This window comes from Astatotilapia calliptera, chromosome 13 (genome assembly GCF_900246225.1).
Source record: "Astatotilapia calliptera chromosome 13, fAstCal1.2, whole genome shotgun sequence".
Lineage (NCBI taxonomy): Eukaryota > Metazoa > Chordata > Actinopteri > Cichliformes > Cichlidae > Astatotilapia > Astatotilapia calliptera.
The window spans coordinates 7,363,831-7,384,776 of record NC_039314.1 but is presented as its reverse complement, the minus strand read 5'-3'; the positions used below and the strand labels follow the sequence as shown (position 1 = coordinate 7,384,776).

Genomic DNA, 20,946 nt, shown 5'->3' with positions numbered 1-20,946 from the left:
AAAGCACACAGTCAGAAGGAAAAGGAATGACAAGAGAGACTGATGTAAAGGAAAAACCTGATTATGATCTGTGTGTACAAAAAGGATTAACATGATATTAACAAAATGAAAAGAGGTCGATATAAAGCGGGGACAAATAGCTTTGTGCAAGGATCGGTGTGGACGACCTTGAAGCAGTACAAGAGCTTATAAGGTAAAGAGACGAGGAAGAAGGAAAAAAAAAAGACAGTCTCGGGACTCACATCAGGTGGAATTCTTGCACCATCTTTGACTGTGTTGCCCTCTACAGTGATGTGGTACACTTGCCCATCTGTGTCAGTGAATACAAAATGCTCTCTGGCTGAGATAGCCTGGCTTGTCTCCGACTTGCTCTCAGCATCCTGCAGGAGACTGTAGGGAGAAGAAGACAAAAAAATGATACTGACTATTCTCCCACCTAAGCGCTCGTCTTTGTTCACACTTTCTCGTGTGAAATCTTTTGGTTGGACATCTTGTTATTCGGCTCCGCACTTTGACAGGGCTTTACGATTATGAGGAGCCTAGTGATTCCCCACCAGGGGTGGTTGTACCGCAGGAGGCACCTCTGCAGTTGCCAGAGGGGGTGAAGAAAGACTGTCAAGAAGCTGAACTAATATGAAAGACTAGACACATATATGCACATATATATATATCAGCTGTTACACATGAGTGCTACATGACATGTGGTTGAATTATTTATTCTTTATTACAATGTTTTCTCAATGAAACATAGTAAGGACTAAGGAATTTGTTCTGGACTGTCTGTTCTCTTAAGTTCTAACATTGGGACCATAAAAAGTAAATACGATCTCAGCCAGATGGATTTAATGCTGGATTTCATAAATGTCAGTCAAAAGGCTTCCAAGATTCTGGAGCTCCACAGCACTCACCTGATTACTGAGGATTCAACGCTACTCTGCTCGGCATCTGACACAGTCTGCCGAGCAATGGCCTCCCTCGCAGCCATCTGCTTCTTCTTTAGACTCTTCAGGTTGTGGGATGGGGACCATTCCTGTTGACATAACCGGGGGATTGCGGTTTTTGTAACAAAGCCATCCGTACAACACATTTGCGGACACAATAGCAAACAACTGCAGCATGACACGCAGGCAAAGACAGACTGAGAGAAGGGAGATCTGCACACTCACATAAATGAAACTAAGGGAGGCAGGAGATTTGTTTTCCTCAGCCCTCTTGTCTACATTCTGGTGCACTGTGGCTACAAGTCTGGGTGAGTCGAGGTTGTAATCAATATGGAAATGAGACAGCAAAACGGTGCTAGGGGAGGCCTGCATGTATTATTAAGGTTACTGCCGTTTTTATTCACACTGTGGACGATTTTTACGGCCTCACTGTAAAGTTTGTCCAGCATAACTCTTGTTTTATGAGCATTTCTCTGGCCTAATGAAGCCACTGCTGTTTGCTGAGCTTGGGGAAATTTTCCAGACTAATCCTTCAAATGACCCATGCAAACACAAGGCGAGGATGGGCCAAAAAGTATGAGACTATTAACGCAGGAAAGAGTCAACAATGGGTGTTTGCAACACTTTGTAACACAAGTTAAAATATAAAGTGTGGAGTTAAATGAACATTTAAAAGCAGAAATGATACATTCCAGCATGATGATGATCTGTTCTCTTAGTATTGTGGTCGACTGGTCGTCGTCTTTCGGATGCTCACCTCAGCAGATCATCAGCCTCACCCTATGCCCAGCATCCTCCTCTGTATGTCCTTCTTGACTACATCCATGAATGTTTTTTATCATCATCCTCTTTCTCTCCTCCCCGGCAGCTCCATGTTCAACAACTTTCATTCAATACATCCACTCTCTCTTCTCTATACATGTCCAAACCCTCTCAGGCTTCCCTCTTCTGACTTTGTCTCCCAACTGTTCAAACTGATGTGTCCCTCAGGTATACTCATTTCTAACCCTGTCAGTCCTGGTCACTCCCGATGAAAATCTTTGCATCTTTAAATCTGCCACTACCACCTCCTGTCTTTTTGTCAGTGCCACTGTCTCCAATTCATATATCATAGCAGGTCTCACTACCATCTTGTAAAGCTTTTCTTTCACTCTTGCTGCTATCCTTCTGTCAAAAATCATTCCTGACACTCGTCTCCATCCTGCCTGGACTCTGTTCTTTACTTGGTACAAAATCTAATTTTTATTAGTGTGTAAATGTGTTTGTACCAGTGCAGTAACAGTGGGGAAGTTCTTAGCCATCTCCCGGAGAAGAGTCCCAGTCCGGATGTCCCACAGCTCCAAGGGTTTGTCTCTGAACACGACCACCAGGTACTGCCTGAGGAGGAAAAACACAAAACATACATTCTGAACAACCAATATAAGGCTTGTTGTGGTGTAGCATAAAGTAAGAAGTTAGCAATGTATGGCTAAAGTAATGATGAAGACACGAGTTGTTTTCTTTATTATGCAGTCTAAGACTTTTTGTGTTTATATGGTACAACAACTCCTCCTTTCTATTCAACTCTCCATATTATCTTCTAGCTTAGTTACACCACTGTTTACAGTGTACAACAGATTAGACATTCTGACGTGTGACCTGATGTTTATCAGACTAAATCCACAAAATAATCACTGTCCAAACCTGTGACCGAGCTAACAAGCTGTTGTTCTACTGTGCAATTACACAGAAGCCAATATTTAACCTTCAGCTGCTGTACAGGAACTTGAGCGTATGAAAAAACATTGTCTTCTTTCACTGTAAATACAAACAGTAAGTAATAATTATTATAAGATTGTGCTTTGTGGCCTCCTGTAAGATGTGATGAGTCTCCCAGTAATTGTACTTTTTTCTCCTCCCTATTATAATCACCTCAGTAACACACAGCCTAGCTGCCTTTTAAAGTGAGGCTGTGCAGATTTGGAGTAAAAGAAGCAACTTTGGAAATAAAATAAAATACATTTTTAAACTAATTTTGCAGAAAATCCCTCAAAAATCAAAACGTGGTATGAGCAGTCACAGATGATCTTTTAGAGTGAACTCAGTTTCAGAGGCCAGAAAAACAAGACACAGATTGTGAGTGCAACTGAAAGAGGATAGTCAACATTTTCAGAATCTTTTCCAATGAATGATTGATTATTGAAGAAAAATAACTAAAATATTTGGTGCGACTCTAAGAACGTTCTTCAGCCTAACATCTTCAACAACACTAATCGGCCTGCAGTTTGTTGCTAACCACTTCGCTATGGCGTTTGTTGTCGCTTGTCCTGCTTTTGTTTATCTATCCTTCTCCCACAAGTCTGCCGAATCCTCCCGCCACTGTTTGTTTGGGTGGGTGGGTGATTTGGGCATCAATAGCATGTAATGTATTTAAATGATACTTCAGACTTGAAGTACTCCGGTGATAAGTAAACTCAACTTTGCAGTGCTTTACAAATAACTTTAGTTCTATCAACACTGCCGTCTGCAACAGGTTTAATATGTCCATGCAAAAGATCTCCACCTTTTCTGTCCCTGCACCTTTTTTCCTGTTTCGGTTCATGTGAGCGCTGCAGCATAGGTAGGCCCACCATTAAGTTTCTTTAATTTCTCTCTCTCTTTGCAATTGCATGTCATCAGCCAACAGTAAGCATAAGCCTTATAAAATGGTGGCAGTAGGTGAAGCAAAGTCTTGCAAAATTAAACAGAGACTAGCTACTGAGGTTGACTGTGTTTGGCTTGTGTCAGCGCTTCGAGTTTGAGTGTTTCTATATTCATTAAAAAGGCGATGTCTAATCACTCTGGGTTCATTCTCAGGCCTATATGTCCACAAACTTTAGCACACAGGGTTTGATTCTGTTCATCTGGATGTAGCGTTTTCAGTTGCAGAAACGTTTTGTCACTCATCCAAGTGGATGTGGACCCTAATTTGCTAGGGTTCATAAACCAGGACTAGGGCTGATTAAAAGGAGAGCAATAAGATCATGCACTGGTCAGTTCAGACTGAGACAAATGTGGGTTTACTGCTTGTTACTCAAGCTTTGAAAGCAGTTCGTGGAGAGGATACAGTTTACTTAGTAGAACGCCATTAGGAGTACATTACTTGTCTCCTCTTGTGTTACAGCTTGTGATATCATATATAACATTCTTGTGGGCATGGCTTCTGTACTGACCCTTACATTTACTGCCTCCACTTTAGCCTGTTCCTTTCATGAGAGGATGAGAAACTTGTTGCCACTGGCAATAAAGTAAAATGCGCTGCCACCTTATGCCATTCGTAACGTATACACGAAGCTTGACAAAAGATGTTGGCCTTGAAAAAAAAGATGAAATGGTAAATGGTAAATGGCCTGTATTTATATAACGCTTTTCTAGTCCCTAAGGACCCCAAAGCGCTTTACATATCCAGTCATCCACCCATTCACACACACATTCACACACTGGTGATGGCAAGCTACATTGTAGCCACAGCCGCCCTGGGGCACACTGACAGAGGCGAGGCTGCCGGACACTGGCGCCACCGGGCCCTCTGACCACCACCAGTAGGCAACGGGTGAAGTGTCTTGCCCAAGGACACAACGACCGAGACTGTCCGAGCCGGGGCTCGAACCGGCAACCTTCCGATTACAAGGCGAACTCCCAACTCTTGAGCCACGATCGCCCCGATGCAATAAACAGCTGCTATATGAAAACCTTGTTTATAGTTTCATTTTTTTAAAAATGTGTGATGACTGTAAATGAATGCTCTATTTTTTTTCCACTGAATAACACAGCCCCTTCAAAAGATAAGGCAATGAAAGAGAGAAAATGAAGTTTCCAAAATGCTGCACAACATGAATAAATGAAGGTCGGGGAATAATTACGAATGAAACAGCAAATTAAAGACAACTCTCAGCTTTAAAGCCCTTTTCACAGATTTCTATTACAATTGGATCCGAGTATGGCAAAGCCACAAGACCACTCACACCTTTGTGTGAAATGTACACTCTGTGCTTATGAATGCAGATCTCAGGTAGAAACATCAGCAAGTGTGTGCCTCTTATTTGTATTTACTTTTGTTGGTGTTTTGGAGAGTTGGTGACTTACTTGAGATGAGACACTTTAATCATCTCAATGGGTGGCTCATCATTTCCGCGCTCGCCTCTGAATGCAAAGCATCTGCCTGGAAAGCACAACAAACACACACCGAGAGGGAGAAAGTGAGAGGCTGAAGGAGAGGAGGTGATAATCGAAGACAGAAGATGGTATCTTTCCTTATACCTGTGAAAAAGCTGATCCATCTCATTTTCTTTTTAGTGCCAGTGCATCCTGGTTTTATCTCTTTTGTCAGAGCCAGGAGAGAAAGCTGTACACAACTTATTCTAACCATCTGCTCTAATCCGTGCTTAACACTCGCAACTTTCCGGTCACGAAATTCGACATTATGCAGAGCATCAAAGTGGCCCTGTGAGCAAAACAAGAATGCCCTTCAGGTGCACTGCATCACATTTGCCAACGGAAGTGCTTATCAGATTTCGCGAAGGGCACTAAGGAAAGGTGGCCTGATTGAAATGTGCAAGTGATAGAGGTGCCTGTTGCAAGTTTAACCTACAGTTGTGTTGATGACGGCAGGTGAGAGCTGTGGTTCACTAGAGGCTTATGAAGCACTGCTCACCATTTATGCCTTTATTTCCTTACTTATATAAAGTAGGAAGAATCGCATAGGTCAAATGTGCATTTACAAAAACACACATCGCAACTACGACCCAGGGTGGAGCAAACACAGTAACAGAGACACCAGAAAGGGAAATTACATTTGACTTCTCATTACCATAAAAACTGTCAGAACCTGAAGCGCTCCATGAATGGATTCTTTTTGGAAAGACAAGTCAAAGGGTTGATGCCTGAAATGATCATGGATGTGTAAGTAACAAGTAATCATCAACATTTATGCAATAAATTTTTACATTGTACACGAGGCGTTTCAAACTGGGTGCACAGCTTATCTTTACTGCACCTTAGAAAAATCCTTTCACAGGAAAAACAGCATATCCATTTAGGACAGCTGCTATCACTGCTGCAGAAGCCAAGTACCACCACAGCTGACAACGTGAAGACAGTTTCCCATCCATGAGTCTTCAACTTTATCAGGAAATGCTGTAAACGGCATGAGTTGCCCTTTAAGTGGATTAATGGGTGAAGTGAAAACATTTAAGAGCAGAACACACTTTTGTGCATGTTCACTTTCCCTGATTAACTGAGATGAACACACATAAGCTCGAGTAACAGAAACAAATCTGTGCGAATCTGACTTATAAAATCTAGACCATAATGTTCAGGAGTAAACGTAAAAGCTTCACTGTGTAATTGTTCTTTTAAACATTAAAAAAATGTCAAATTTTCTAAATCTTCTTTAAATGCAATTTAAATACTGTATGGATATTGTTTAGACTTGAAACCCGTGAATACTAAATTCACAGAAGCATAATGCATTCAGTTAACAAAACAAATAGTCCTGTTTTTCTGAATCAACGACATCATTATCTCAGAAACTCAAAGAAAACTTTCTACTGAAAAAAAAAAAATATTGCCTTGTTTTTCAGAACTTAAACTCCCAAAACAGGCTCCTAACTCGAAAGCTTGATTTCACGAGTAATAATGGTCCGACTGCTTGGTTTAATACAGGGAGATACTGTCGATTTGAATGCATTTCAGATCCTGGAGAAACGCTTATGGAAAATATGTTCTGAAACGCTGCAAAATCCAGCACATATTACTCGAGTCATGCAATCAATCTCTCAAGTCAGCAGAAGCTCTTTTGAGATTTTAAAATATTTTTTTAAATTAGAAAACAGGGCAGATTTGTATTAATTTTTTTTTTTGTTAAAAATGTTCTCTGAAAAACACATGTGCATTGAGCTTTTGTAGAAGTTTAGGTTGTAATCGGTAAATAAGATGAGCTGAGTTAGAGAACGGTATGTTTTTATAATTTCATTGGTCTTAGGGAGCCGTTTTCCTCATGAACCTAGCGCCATGCTAGGCTAAACAGATGAAATTAGCATTGATCTTTTCCATCTAATTCTTGGTAAGACAGCCAAACAGAACATATTTTCCATAATATGACGGACTAAACTGCACAACAGAGATGTAAACCTGGACAGCGAAGGCTAAAGATCCTGTCTGCACCTCCAGCATGTACAGGTGGATGACAAATTAAAGGAAAAACCCTTGTTTCAAACTCTGTCACGAGTGATGTGGTTTCTTCAAGCATGTCATTGTGAACCATATGCTACAGCCTTTGAGGTCAATATAAATGTGGTCTTTGTGAATTGTTACACTGACACGTTACACAACGGTGTCCACATACACATTGATTTTTTTTCTTTTCTCTGCGTCTCTTTAAACCTCTTAAATCCAGAGACGTAGAATAAATGCTAAGACACATTGATGCTATTCTGGCAGCACAAGGTGACCCAGCACCTTTCCTTTAATTTGTCACCTGTCTTTAAATTTGTATTAAAGAACAACTGAATGAAAAAGTGTGTTGAATGGCGTGTGGTATTGTAACCAAACGTAATGTCACAGACTATTAACTTTGACGATGCTGGTGCTTAAGACAGTTAATAAAGTGTCGTGCTTGCTTTGCCATTGTCCTAATGAACACAGGGCAAAGGCTCAGTAAATGAACCACCATAGTGACCATAATTCTTTTTATTGCAGCCATAAAAAAAACCCTGGAGGAATTGGAAATATTTGACCAAAGCAGAAACGACTTATGGAAAAGAGGAAAGTTCTCATCAGTTCTTTGCATCTAAAAATTGTGTCTGATTTTCTAATATTTTAAAAAGAAGTAACAACAACACATATTTTTTAAAGTTCCACTGAAGCCATTAAACATACTTTTCCTCATCACCCGAGGTTACAGAGAAATCCTGCTTTCTTTCAGCTCAGAAAATCTAGCATTTCCCATTTCCACTCCTGTGGGAGGCAGAAACACAATAATTCTATAGACATGTAAGAAATCATGATGGATCTCACTTTCAGAGCTAAACTTCCTTAGGTGGTGCCCTAACACTGTTTAGTTTGGACCTTAATTTGGATAGTGTGCAAGTATTCCCTGGAGGGAAAATGGAAGTGTCTCTTTGAGAACCACACAGACAAAGAGAGACAGATAAAAGAGAAAGTCAGAGCGACAGAGACTGAAGTCTCTTTTTTTTGTGTTGGTAAGGGTGCAGAAAGCCAAAAGAAAACTCTAAAGAACAAAGGATAATACAAAAGTTGTGGTTGGTACCCTCAGGTATAGATGATAATATGTGCGTGTGTGTCTCTCACCAGTAGGCAGGTCGACATGCTGCAGTTCATTTCGCACCAGCCCCATGTTGTTGGGTGCAGAAGTGGCAAAAGACAGGAAACTGGTAAGACTCACCCATTCTATCCCCCTGTGAAATAAATCAATGCACACACAAGATTTTTAGTTAAACGAAAAAAAAAAAATAGTGCCATCTAACAGATGCAGCCTAGCTGTAAAACATTCCCATTAATACATCCAAGCGTGGTGTGAGGTAGATGGGTTTCGTTAAAGCCCAAAACAGATCGGGAAGGAGCAAAATGAAGCTAGAGAGTGTGAGATTAGGATATTTTTCGAAGAAGCTGGCCCAGTGGAGGGAGCACAAACTCCACAGTAATGAGATGGTAAATAGCCACATGATTAATTAGTCGATTTCCCCACTAAATGTAAATGAGATGCTGAGAAACTGGGCTTCTTTCGGCATGGCTGTGCAGGGCAACGGCTGCTGGACTCATCTACATAAAGCATCTCTCCTCTCCCAAACTCATAAAACACACAGCTTTAAACCTAAGATTGTACATCACAGCACTGCACTGTGTTCCACCTGTGTCTGTATATGAAGAGAGAAGAAAATATCTATTTATATGATAAAAAAAAATGCACAGGGGGAAACATCTATGAGATCTGTTTAATACGAGCAAACGTATTTAAGCAGCGGACAGGTCAACGGAATACATATTGTATGCTGAGAGCGCAGAGCAGTGTTTAAGGAGACAAATTACAAGCGGATGAAGACATGAATCCTGAGTGTCACTGCTGAAGAGCAAACTCTCAGTCACCAGTAACCAGGCAGAAAAAGCCACTGCCTCATTTCTCCCTTTAATCCTTACATACACAGAAGGCGTTTCAAGTAACTTCTGCTCATGTTGCGCAGCTCATTAAACTTTGCTGAAGTTTTGTATTTGTGGATACCAACTTCTCTCATTAAAGAAACCCTGGCTCTGCTTGAACGGATGGTGTTTGCTCCCAATCAATCTCTTAACAGTATTAATTGATTCAATCTTGTGCTTAATTAATCCTGGTCAAATAGTTTTGCTGCTCATTAGAGAATGCTAACTAATGAAGCACAGTTGGCTCTGTGCTGATGTCTGGCGGTTGCATTGTGGGGCAGCTTTCTACACAAAGACTGTAAATAAAGATAGGGCCTTTATTCCAGTGTGGCTGTTACCTGCGGAGCAGGTTAGGAATGGGACCAGGAGCGTGCTCGTCATCTTGTCAATATGCATAAATTTATGCATCGTGAATTAGTCCTTCACTGTGTGACTAACAATGAGTTCTGTTTTATATTCTGAGGCAACCAGGCGGAAAACATTCAGCACAAATCACCTGAACTGTGACTCGTACGATCGTGTGCTGGCACGCAGTACACTGAAAAGTTTTTTGGCCGCGCCAGCACATTCACTCGCCGCTTGCCCAGCTCAGATTTCAGGTTCAGTGGCACACTGGAGGAGATCCAAAGTGCATCACAGAGGTAAAAGTGTCAGAATGGGACTTACACCGAGTGATGTAAACATTAAAAAAACAGCCACTGTGTTGAAAACACAGGCACAGAGGACTGGCAAAATTTAAATCTGGTATGGTTTTTGATTTTTATAGACCAATTCAAGGACAGTTTTGATCACATCTTGTACATTTGAAGATACAGCATGTATCGCTATCCAGATCTGAAGAAGTGCATTAGGACAAATGAGTTAAAAGAATAGGAAAACTGCACTGAAACACAGTCAGATTTTAGTCAAGAACATCACCCCAATCTGTCTCCTAATTAGAATAAACAGCCTGAACACTTACTTGATATGAATTCGACATGACTGAATGGTGCCCTTATAAATATGTAAAATGATATGTGATGTGGATTCAGCCCAGCAAGCGTTCTGCCTAATGTGTAACCAGTCTTACAGTTTTATATCTCTTTCTGAGAAGGCACAGAGACATACACGAATGCAGACAACGCACTGCTTTCTCCCTCCCTGGATTTCTCTGTTACACCAACAACAACAACAAAACAGAAGGACGAGGTCTTTTCAGCAGCTCCCTTATTTCCCAAGAGGTCGCAAGAGTGGATGGATCCACACGTTTGATCTGGCACAGATTTTACACCGGATGACCTTCCTGACGCAACGCTCCCATTTATCCAAGCTTGGGACAGGTATTAGAAGTCCACTAGCTTGTGACCCTCCTCCTGAGGCTGGGTTTGTCAATTGAACTGAGAATCTTTCCCATGTAAGACAAATGCATTAACCGCTACGCCACTGACAACAAGGAAAAATGCAACAGAAAAAACAAAACAAAAAACGTTTTACTGTTTTATTCTAGCTTTTTATTGTGTTTGTAATGTTTGAGTTCCAATTAGCAGAAATGTCAACAGCTTCTTACTGCATCTGTTTTTAATGATCACTTTCCTGGTTAAAATGCATAGTTAATAACAGAGGGAAGAAGCTTCCTAATTTAGATTACTGCTCTTTCCTGAACTGCCCCTTTGATCTGTGATTGACAGCCTAATTAATTAACTGCTTAAACTTCAGGGATTGGTGTGTGTTCAGAGCTAAGGGTGCCACAACATGTCTGAATACTGGTGTTGAGTTTCTCCCTCAAATAAGTAAATTACTGTAAATGGCAGTGGGAAACCAATAAATCACTTTTTTTTTTTTTCAAGATTTGGTTATTGTACTTAGTTAAACCACCTCACTCTAATAAATACTTGAAAAAAAACATATAAACCAAATAGGGAATGATTTCTCGTAAAAAAAAAAAAAAATGGGTTGACATTAATTGTGTGACAGTGAATTGCCTGAATCCACCTCAAGCTGACTGGCTCCTGGGATTTGTCTAACATGCCATTTAAGCTGATGTTTCAGCTAAAGACTGCCATGACTTCATATACTTGCTCATTACTGAGACTGAACTGTTGAAGTGTAAAAAAATAAGAATAAAAATTTGTACACAATAACAGAAACAATAGTCTTACCTGACTTCACATGAGTGAACGCTGAGTTCTTTGTGGAGAAGTCCACTCGTTAGGTTGTAGACCAGCACAGACCCGTTGCTCGTGCCTAAGCAGAACAAACGGAAACAGAGAGCAGGGAGTAAGACATACGAGCCAGGCTGATGCAGAGAGGAAGAAAGGTCACAAGCCAGAGTTACATATCATAGCAGCATCTAGCCTCCAGCAGTATCAGAGACACGATGTGTCAGTGTGACACCCCTGTGTTCCCTGTCACTGCAGTAGGTGTGGAAAGAGGCAACACATCAAACCCTGTGTCATTCAGCTCACAGCCTGAGAACATCAGTTTCATCTGCTGCTGAAAACGACACAACAGCTCGATCCATCCCTAAACTTTACCTGATTAAATACCGCAAGTGACAGTCGACACTCCCACAAACTCAAACTTTTTTTAAAAACATTTGTTCATACTCATATTGCACTTTTAAATGTGATTTTCTGAGGTTTGCTTATGCAGCTAAAAAAAAAAAAAAAAAAACCCAAAAAAAACATTTTTTGAGCAAATACAAGAAATGTTTTTTTTGCCCTGACATAAATTCATACACAAAAAAAATCAAACTAAGACAACTGAGTCGTCACTTTGAATCATTTGCATCTTCTAAGGATGTGAACAAGTTTAAGTTCTAAAGCCTCTATATCCCACCTTAGCTTAATTTACAAAGTGGAATGGCATCATGCCTATTGTACATATGCAAAAAACCCAATTTCATTTTCCTATATATCGTTAGCTTCATAGCATAAGTGCCTAAGTCATTTGACTTAGTCAAATGACTTAGGCACTTATGCTATGAAGCTAACGATATGCAATAATATCCTTTATTTGCACTCTTTGCTTTAAACCATAGACTATGAAAAACTACCAAGTAGTTTGAAAACAATCAGGAATGACAAACTATTATTTAAAAAACCCAAACTCTGCGGTGCATCTAATATCTAATGAAGACTCAAGTTTAATGATGCCTGGAAAGCATTTAACTGGGTCTGGGGCATTCCTTCTGCAGGTGCAGAAACACATTTAGTTTTTGCAATTATATTGACTGTGACCACAGTGACTATGATCACATGCTGACAAAACATCTGGAATCGGTGATAGGCAGTGTGGCATGGGTGTTTGTGTATCCTCTTCCTTCTCCTGGTGCTGCTAATAGATGGCATGTAGTGTGGGCACAAAGATGCTTCAGCAGGATTTGAACAGGGAAGGACTGAGTGGAGATGACATTCCTGCAGCGTGATTCCTCACAGCCAGTGTTTGTTTACTTTATGCAAGATTAGTCAGGCTCTGTACCTCGCAAATTATCACCTTATAGCTTCAGAGATTGTTAATCTATTAAAAACACATGTAAAAATGTCAAGTTGTTGTTTTATGTGGATCTGGAATACACTTCTTGGCTCAGCATAATGACTCCAATGCTTTAGCTGCTTGGCAAGGTCACTGGAAGAACAAAACTGAAAGAAGTCGCTCCTTCAAGAAATATATTAGTGAGCATGCCTGCAGAAAGGCCAGCCAAGCAAGCTGTCTTTCCTAGTCCCAGTGTTTATGCACAGTTAACCAACAACTGGCTGTAGTCTCATATTAACCACACAGACATGAGAGTGTATACGTCTCCTCTAGCACTTGCTCAATAAGACCACACTATTGTTTATTTCATGTAGAATACAAATACGATGTTTTCTGACCAGCTATTTCTATAGTGCTAGTGGTAGTGTCGGCCTTGCAGTTTCTATCGAGACTAAAATAATAAGAATATCTCAGAGTTTGTATGTCTTGGGTTGTCAGTTCTATTTATTTGTCCTGTAATAAAATAAACTGATAAACCATAAATTAACCTTTATCAAAAAGACCACGGGAGTTAACTATTACAAAAATGAATCATTAATTTTAATCAAAACTTCATCCTTTAAACATTCGGTTTTGGCTTGGGCATGGATAGTACTTGGCGATACAGCCTCGCTAGCGTTTACTGAGGATTTCAACACAGCAACAAGGTCAAGGCTCAGATCAGCCAAATGCATTAAAAGTCATTGGAAAACATTTTAGCATTCAGCAACATAGCACACAGTCCTGAACAAATGGTCATTCAGATGTTATCACAGTGAAGAGTTGGGATCAGTGGGGACGATGCAAAACATTCAGCCAGGTACAAGCTAAAAAAATATTTTAGTTTTGTGTCATCATACTGGCATTTTATGTCATTTTCATGTAATATACTATAGTATTCTTTTTTTTATTGCTGGTATAGAATGTGCAGCAAAATATTTCATTAATAGCGTATTTAGACAGATTCTTGCACCTTCCCATTTAACCTCATGAATTCCTTGAGAGTACCAGAAATCATTTTATGCTAATCCAAAAATTAATGTTTCAATACCAAGTGATGACAGATCTGAACTCCATCTGCAAATGAACCCAACAAATTATGAGAAGGGGGAAAGATAGAAAAAGAAAAGAGACATAAAGTGGAAGCTTTGAATGGATTCTTTTGTGGGCTACAATCCCGATTCCTCTCTGACAGGCCACTGGAGCTGATAATTAAAATCCATCAATCCGATAATTGCTTTGCTTTCTGAAGCACAGTAGCTTTATTTTGTATATTTGTTATTGATAAATTTAGATTTTGCTTTATTGATACTTTATTTAAATCATCCATTTTCTCTGGTTCAAACCACACAGTGGAGTGTAGCTGTCAGGAAAGTGTGGATAAATAAATATTAGAAGGCTGGGAGGGATATCAGTCTGTCAGTGTTTGTACAAGCCACTGAATAAGAAGGGTGTGGGCCTTGTACCTATCAGTAATGGAGCTGTCAGATCCCCCAAGGCTTACAACTCTTTAAACAGGAGACCAGACAGCAGTGATTTTGGGAAGCTCCTTGGGTGCAGAGCTTCTGTAACCTTTCCTAAGAGAGGAGAACAAGAGCAAAAAAGACTGGCAGAGGGGAAAGTGAGAGACGGAAATGAAGAAAACAGAGTTGGGAATCCCTGCACTTTGTCTAACTGTGATGAAACTGTGGAAGGCAATTTCAAACCTCAGTGCTTTCACACCATCAGCAGTAGGTGCATCTCCTGCTTTAATTGCACTAATAGAAAGTGTAAAAAGTCTGTATCCTTAGCTGTTCCCCTGACTAGTGTCTCATAACTGAGAACTCAGTGTTTCTCCTCTTTAACTTGTGCACACATTAGGGAGAAGCCGAATGCCGACTGGAACAGAGGCCAAGAAAATGATACTGCATGTGCCAAGCACTCATGCGTGAATCAATCTGGATTTACTGATCAGGTAAAATATACCAACACCCCCTAGAATACCTGCCCCAGTGCCAACCGTGGCAGCAATACTGAGGAGGTGAGAAATGCTACTGTAACTTTGACTCATTGATCATTAATGATCAAGGAACTGACCTCACAGCCCATTGTTCATTCAGTGGACTGGTTTCAGTTATTGTGCAAATGTACTGTTTATAAGGTTGGGGAAGCCTGCAGTCAGCTGAGACAGAAGAAGTCACTTGGATGAGTGACGAAACATTTCTCCCACTGAAAACGCTGCGTCAAGATGAACAGAAACGACTCGTAAACAGAAACAACCTGGGGATTTACTTACCTGGATGGTTGAGCGCGCATCAAGACAACGTAACCTTGACTCGTTTTGCATTTGATGATAGCGTAAGTAGGTAAAGTAAGTTTAAAAAGTTAATTTATTAAGCACATTTCAAATTCACAAAGTACTTTACAACAGGAAACAGTAAAATATATTAGAAAACAGACACAAAAAGATAAAATAAAACTGTAGATTGAAAAAATCTTGACAGTGAGATCTTGACTCGAGACAGACTGTTTAGTGCTTTGTATTTGCATACAGGAATTGTATATATGACATTAGTTAAGACATTACAGTAATCTGAGCGCAATGACACAGCGAGTAACAGGCTCCAACTCTCCAAATGCAATATTTAATATTATTGTAACTTGTACTTTGTGTGCACATTCCCTCTAACTGTACTAATAAAATAAAGTGGCTATAAATGACACGCATTAGCCTCAAGATACCATTTTAATTAAACATACTTCAGCTTCTGAATTATCTGGACGCTGCCTCCACCTTTCAGCGGAGATTGCGATTCTCCTTCTAAATCCTCGGTGTAATTAGCCAGACCTTCAAACTTATTATTCACAAGGCATTTCACTGGAAGTGGAACAAAAGACACATTTCAATAATGCAGCTAGAGACTGTTTAACTACTTGACCGTGCAAGATGACAACGGGGACTTGCCAAATGATGTGCAAAGAAAACCTAATCATCCTGTTCTAGCTTTAGATTCAAAATGCTACCGAGAGCCAGCTGTGCCAAGTCACCCCACACCATCTGCAGCAGGACGAGCAGCCACTCCAATCCCTTGTTAAATTGGGGAGGGAGGGTCAGTTTTTCTACTATTGCTACCTCTTCATTCATTTCACTCCTTAACAAAAACACACACACACCTAAGACAATTTGCTATTAACAGTTTTAGGTTTTCCCCTTAGCTCTTTTAGAACTATTGCACTAATTAGGCGATAATGTGCAGTGAACTTAAGAAAGTTCTGTCTTCCATAACTGTGGACCTGACGGGTGTATAGCAAAAGTAAACAGACCAAGAAAATGGTTGTAAGACGTAGAGCTTGAAGGTATTATTATTCATCTGCCTGTCTGTAGGTATGAAGGAGGCAATGTATCTTTAAGGTATGATTAATTTATGTGTCCAATGTCAGGGGACAAAGTGTAGCCTATTTTTCAGCCTGACAACTAAACTGAAGGTTTGCTGCAACAGGGAGCGAAAAGCAGCCTGCCTAGACTTAAAATGGAATTTGGCACAGAACCACGAGTGTGTGTGCGCGCATGTCTACACACATGAAAAGCAATGGCAAAATGAGGGGAAAAAAAACACAATCCTGCTCTTAATTTCCCCTTCAAATTTAGACTTTCATAATTTTATGTATCATTACTGTAGTGAGGGAAAACAAAATTGCTATGCCGATCTAAAACTAATAAATCCAAACTTTGACTGCTTCTCTCTCTCTCTCTCTCTCTCTCTCGCTTTTGCCTGGCAGCTGTCTTAGGAGAGTAATAACAGAGGATGATACTTCAGATTAAGTCTATGCCTTGTGCCATCGTTTACAGAGACCGCACAGTAGAATTTGATGGCCCGCTGCTTACTCACCGTCTGCCTCAAGGACATAAATTACAGCAATGATATTGCATATTCACAAATCCTGACATGCACTTCATTTGAAAAAAATCAATTTTGAGTTTTTTTTTCCAGCTCAAACTTGAGATTGTGTTGCCATTTGAAATAAAGACCTGTTTAACTTGCTTGGCTTCATATCAGCTCTGTTAATTTCCTGTTAGGGACAAAAAAAAATGATGACAATTTGAATAGCGTTCATTTTTGTGTGTGTTTAACTTTGCAGCAAAAACTCTTAAGGTGACAAACGGAATCAAATTTATGTTTATATATTTTTTGAGTCAACTGGGGGGAAAAAAAAACAAAACCCTAGAGCGTTAACAAAGAGTGTCGATGTGCATGAAATTAAAATGCGCAGCTGCAGCTTATAGCTGCATAATCATTTCATCTCATCTCCCTCTAAAGCATTCTTCACTCACTGGATATTTACAAACAAACTTTGATAAAATCCAACCAGGCTTTTCCTCAAACAGATCTGTGGTAGTTACACACGACGGCAAGAACGGCATAGATGAGTCAAATTTAATAAACATAAAAACAAAAACGAACCCTTCTGTGCGGCGAGCCAAACAGTTGCTGATAAACATCCATTTGTGTCTTCCACTTGGCATTCTTTTAGAAATCAAACTGCTGGCAGTGCACCTCTATACATTTCACTGATCAATAAGATTAGAAAAGCACTATATAAATGCATTGCCTTAACTATCTATTTATCTGTTAGAGTTAGCCTCGTCTTAATTGGCTTTCCTACACAGCTAGAAACTATAATTTCTCCAGACACCACATCTAAAGCTGAAATTGCACTGTTGCTATCGGTGGGACTTCATTTTATTTTATTGTATTTTGCAGCCAATCGTTTAATGGAGATTCTTAAGCTGTTGGGAACAACAAATAAAATCTTCACTGTTTGATATTACTCATTTTATAAGTCCATTTCCCCCCTTTTTAGGCTACAAGCCACTCTTGAACAAGAAGAGAAATTAAAAAAAAAAAAAAAAAAAAATTATATATATATATATATATATATATATATATACATACACACACACACACACACACACACTCAACAAAAATATAAACGCAACACCTTTGTTACTGCTCCCATTCACCATGGGACGGACGTAGAGACCTAAAATTCATTCCAGATACACAATATAACCATCCCTCCCAAACAGTGGTCACAAATCAGTCCAAATGTGTGGTAGTGGGCACATCTGCTATATTGAGATAATCCATCCCACCTCACAGGTGTGCCACATCAGGATGCTGATCTGACATCATGAGTAGTGCACAGGTGTACCTCAGACTGCCCACAACAAAAGGCCACCCTGGAATGTGCAGTTTTGTCTCACAGCAAAATGGCACAAGCAATGAGGGAGCGTGCAATTGGCATGCTGACAGCAGGAATGTCAACCAGATCTGTCGCCCGTGCATTGAATGTTCATTTCTCAACCATAAGCCGTCTCCACAGGCGTTTCAGAGAATATGGCAGCACATCCAACCGGCCTCACAACCGCAGACCTCGTGTAACCACAACAGCCCAGGACCTCCACATCCAGCAGGTTCACCTCCAAGATCGTCTGAGACCAGCCACCCAGACAGCTGCTGGAACAATTGGTTTGCACAATCAAACAATTTCTGCACAAACGGTCAGAAACCGTCTCAGGGACGCTCAACTGCATGCCCGTCGTCCTCATCGGGGTCCTGACCTGACTCCAGCTCGTCGCCGTAACAGACTTGTGTGGGCAAATGCTCACATTCGATGGCGTCTGGCACGTTGGAGAGGTGTGCGCTTCACGGATGAATCATGGTTCACATTGTTCAGGGCAGATGGCAGCTGAGAATGTCCCAGTTCTTGCATGGCCAGCATACTCACCGAACATGTCACCCATTGAGCATGTTCGGGATGTGCTTGACCGGCGTATACGACAGCGTGTACGAGTTCCCACGAATATCCAACAACCTCGCACAGCCATTGAAGTGGAGTGGACCAACATTCCACAGGCCACAATTGACAATCTGATAGACTCCATGCGACGATGTGTTGCACTGCATGAGGCAAATGGTGGTCACACCAGATACTGACCGGTTCTGGGTCCCCAGACCCCCAATAGCGCAAAAATCTGCACATTCCAGGGTGGCCTTTTGTTGTGGGCAGTCTGAGGTACACCTGTGCACTACTCATGATGTCAGATCAGCATCCTGATGTGGCACACCTGTGAGGTGGGATGGATTATCTCAATATAGCAGATGTGCCCACTACCACACATTTGGACTGATTTGTGACCACTGTTTGGGAGGGATGGTTATATTGTGTATCTGGAATGAATTTTAGGTCTCTACGTCCATCCCATGGGGAATGGGAGCAGTAACAAAGGTGTTGCGTTTATATTTTTGTTGAGTGTATATATATATATATATATATAAAAAAACAAAAAAACACCCAGCACGCCCCTGCGGGCGGTTTATCCTTCAAGCTCGGGTCCTCTACCAGAGGCCTGGGAGCTTGAGGGTCCTGCGCAGTATCTTAGCTGTTCCCAGGACTGCGCTCTTCTGGACAGAGATCTCCGATGTTATTCCCGGGATCTGCTGGAGCCACTCGCCTAGCTTGGGAGTCACCGCACCTAGTGCTCCAATTACCACGGGGACCACCGTTACCTTCACCCTCCACATCCTCTCGAGCTCTTCTCTGAGCCCTTGGTATTTCTCCAGCTTCTCGTGTTCCTTCTTCCTGATGTTGCTGTCATTCGGAACCGCTACATCAATCACTACGGCCGTCTTCTTCTGTTTGTCTACCACCACTATGTCCGGTTGGTTAGCCACCACCATTTTGTCCGTCTGTATCTGGAAGTCCCACAGGATCTTAGCTCGGTCATTCTCCACCACCCTTGGGGGCATCTCCCATTTTGACCTCGGGACTTCCAGATTATACTCGGCGCAGATGTTCCTGTACACTATGCCGGCCACTTGGTTATGGCGTTCCATGTATGCCTTGCCTGCTAGCATCTTGCACCTTGTTGTTATGTGCTGGATTGTCTCTGGGGCATCTTTACACAGCCTGCACCTGGGGTCTTGCCTGGTGTGATAGACCCCAGCCTCTATGGATCTTGTGCTCAGAGCTTGTTCTTGTGCTGCCATGATTAGTGCCTCTGTGCTGTCTTTCAGTCCAGCTTTGTCCAGCCACTGGTAGGATTTCTGGATATCAGCCACCTCCTCTATCTGCCGGTGGTACATACCGTGCAGGGGCCTGTCCTTCCATGATGGTTCCTCGTCTCCCTCCTCTTTCTTGGGTTTCTGCTGCCTGAGGTATTCACTGAGCACTCGGTCAGTTGGGGCCATCTTCCCAATGTATTCTTGGATGTTCGTTGTCTCATCCTGGACTGTGGTGCTGACACTCACCAGTCCCCGGCCCCCTTCCTTCCGCTTAGCGTACAGCCTCAGGGTGCTGGACTTGGGGTGAAACCCTCCATGCATGGTAAGGAGCTTTCTTGTCTTTATGTCAGTGGCTTCTATCTCCTCCTTTGGCCAGCCTATTATCCCAGCAGGGTACCTGATCACGGGCAGGGCGTACGTGTTGATGGCCCGGATCTTGTTCTTACCATTCAGCTGACTCCTCAGGACTTGCCTGACCCTCTGCAGGTACTTGGTGGTTGCAGCTTTTCTAGCGGCCTCTTCATGGTTCCCATTCGCCTGCGGGATCCCCAGGTACTTGTAACTGTCCTCTATGTCTGCAATGTTGCCTTCTGGTAGTTCAATCCCCTCAGTTCTGACTACCTTCCCTCTCTTTGTTACCATCCGACTACACTTCTCCAGTCCGAATGACATTCCAATGTCATTGCTGTATACCCTGGTAGTGTGGATCAGTGAATCGATGTCTCGTTCACTCTTGGCATACAGCTTGATGTCATCCATGTACAGGAGGTGGCTGACAACTGCTCCATTATGTAGTCGGTATCCGTAGCCAGTCTTGTTAATGATCTCACTGAGGGGGTTCAGGCCTATGCAGAACAGCAGTGGGGACAGAGCATCTCCTTGGTAGATCCTGCACTTGATGGTGACTTGTGCTATGGGCTTGGAGTTGGCCTCTAGTGTTGTACGCCACATCCCCATTGAGTTCCTGATGAAGGCTCTTAGGGTCCCATTGATCTTGTACAATTCTAGGCATTCCAGTATCCAGCTGTGGGGCATTGAGTCATAGGCCTTCTTGTAATCAATCCAGGCAGTGCACAGGTTGGTCAGTCTGGTCTTGCAGTCTCGGCTGACTGTTCTGTCTACCAGTAGCTGGTGTTTTGCGCCTCTGGTATTCTTGCCAATCCCTTTCTGTGTCCCGCTCATGTATTGACCCATGTGCCTGTTCATCTTAGCCGATATGATGCCTGACAGGAGCTTCCATGTAGTACTGAGGCAGGTTATCGGTCGGTAGTTGGAGGGGACCGGTCCCTTCT

The 20,946-nt window shown here is 41.7% G+C and overlaps 1 protein-coding gene across 1 annotated transcript in view; it reads right to left on the bottom strand.

The window, feature by feature from the left end:
• The window catches only part of wdr11 (WD repeat domain 11), a 62,181-nt gene that overhangs the window by 20,732 nt on the left and 20,503 nt on the right, over positions 1–20,946 (bottom strand). Inside the window, exons 11-16 of the mRNA XM_026189428.1 lie at positions 11,255–11,339; positions 8,271–8,377; positions 5,046–5,121; positions 2,210–2,318; positions 909–1,030; positions 243–390 (exon numbers count right to left, since the gene is read on the bottom strand). Coding sequence (XP_026045213.1) covers positions 243–390; positions 909–1,030; positions 2,210–2,318; positions 5,046–5,121; positions 8,271–8,377; positions 11,255–11,339 — 647 coding nt within the window. The remainder of the gene's footprint in view (positions 1–242; positions 391–908; positions 1,031–2,209; positions 2,319–5,045; positions 5,122–8,270; positions 8,378–11,254; positions 11,340–20,946) is intronic.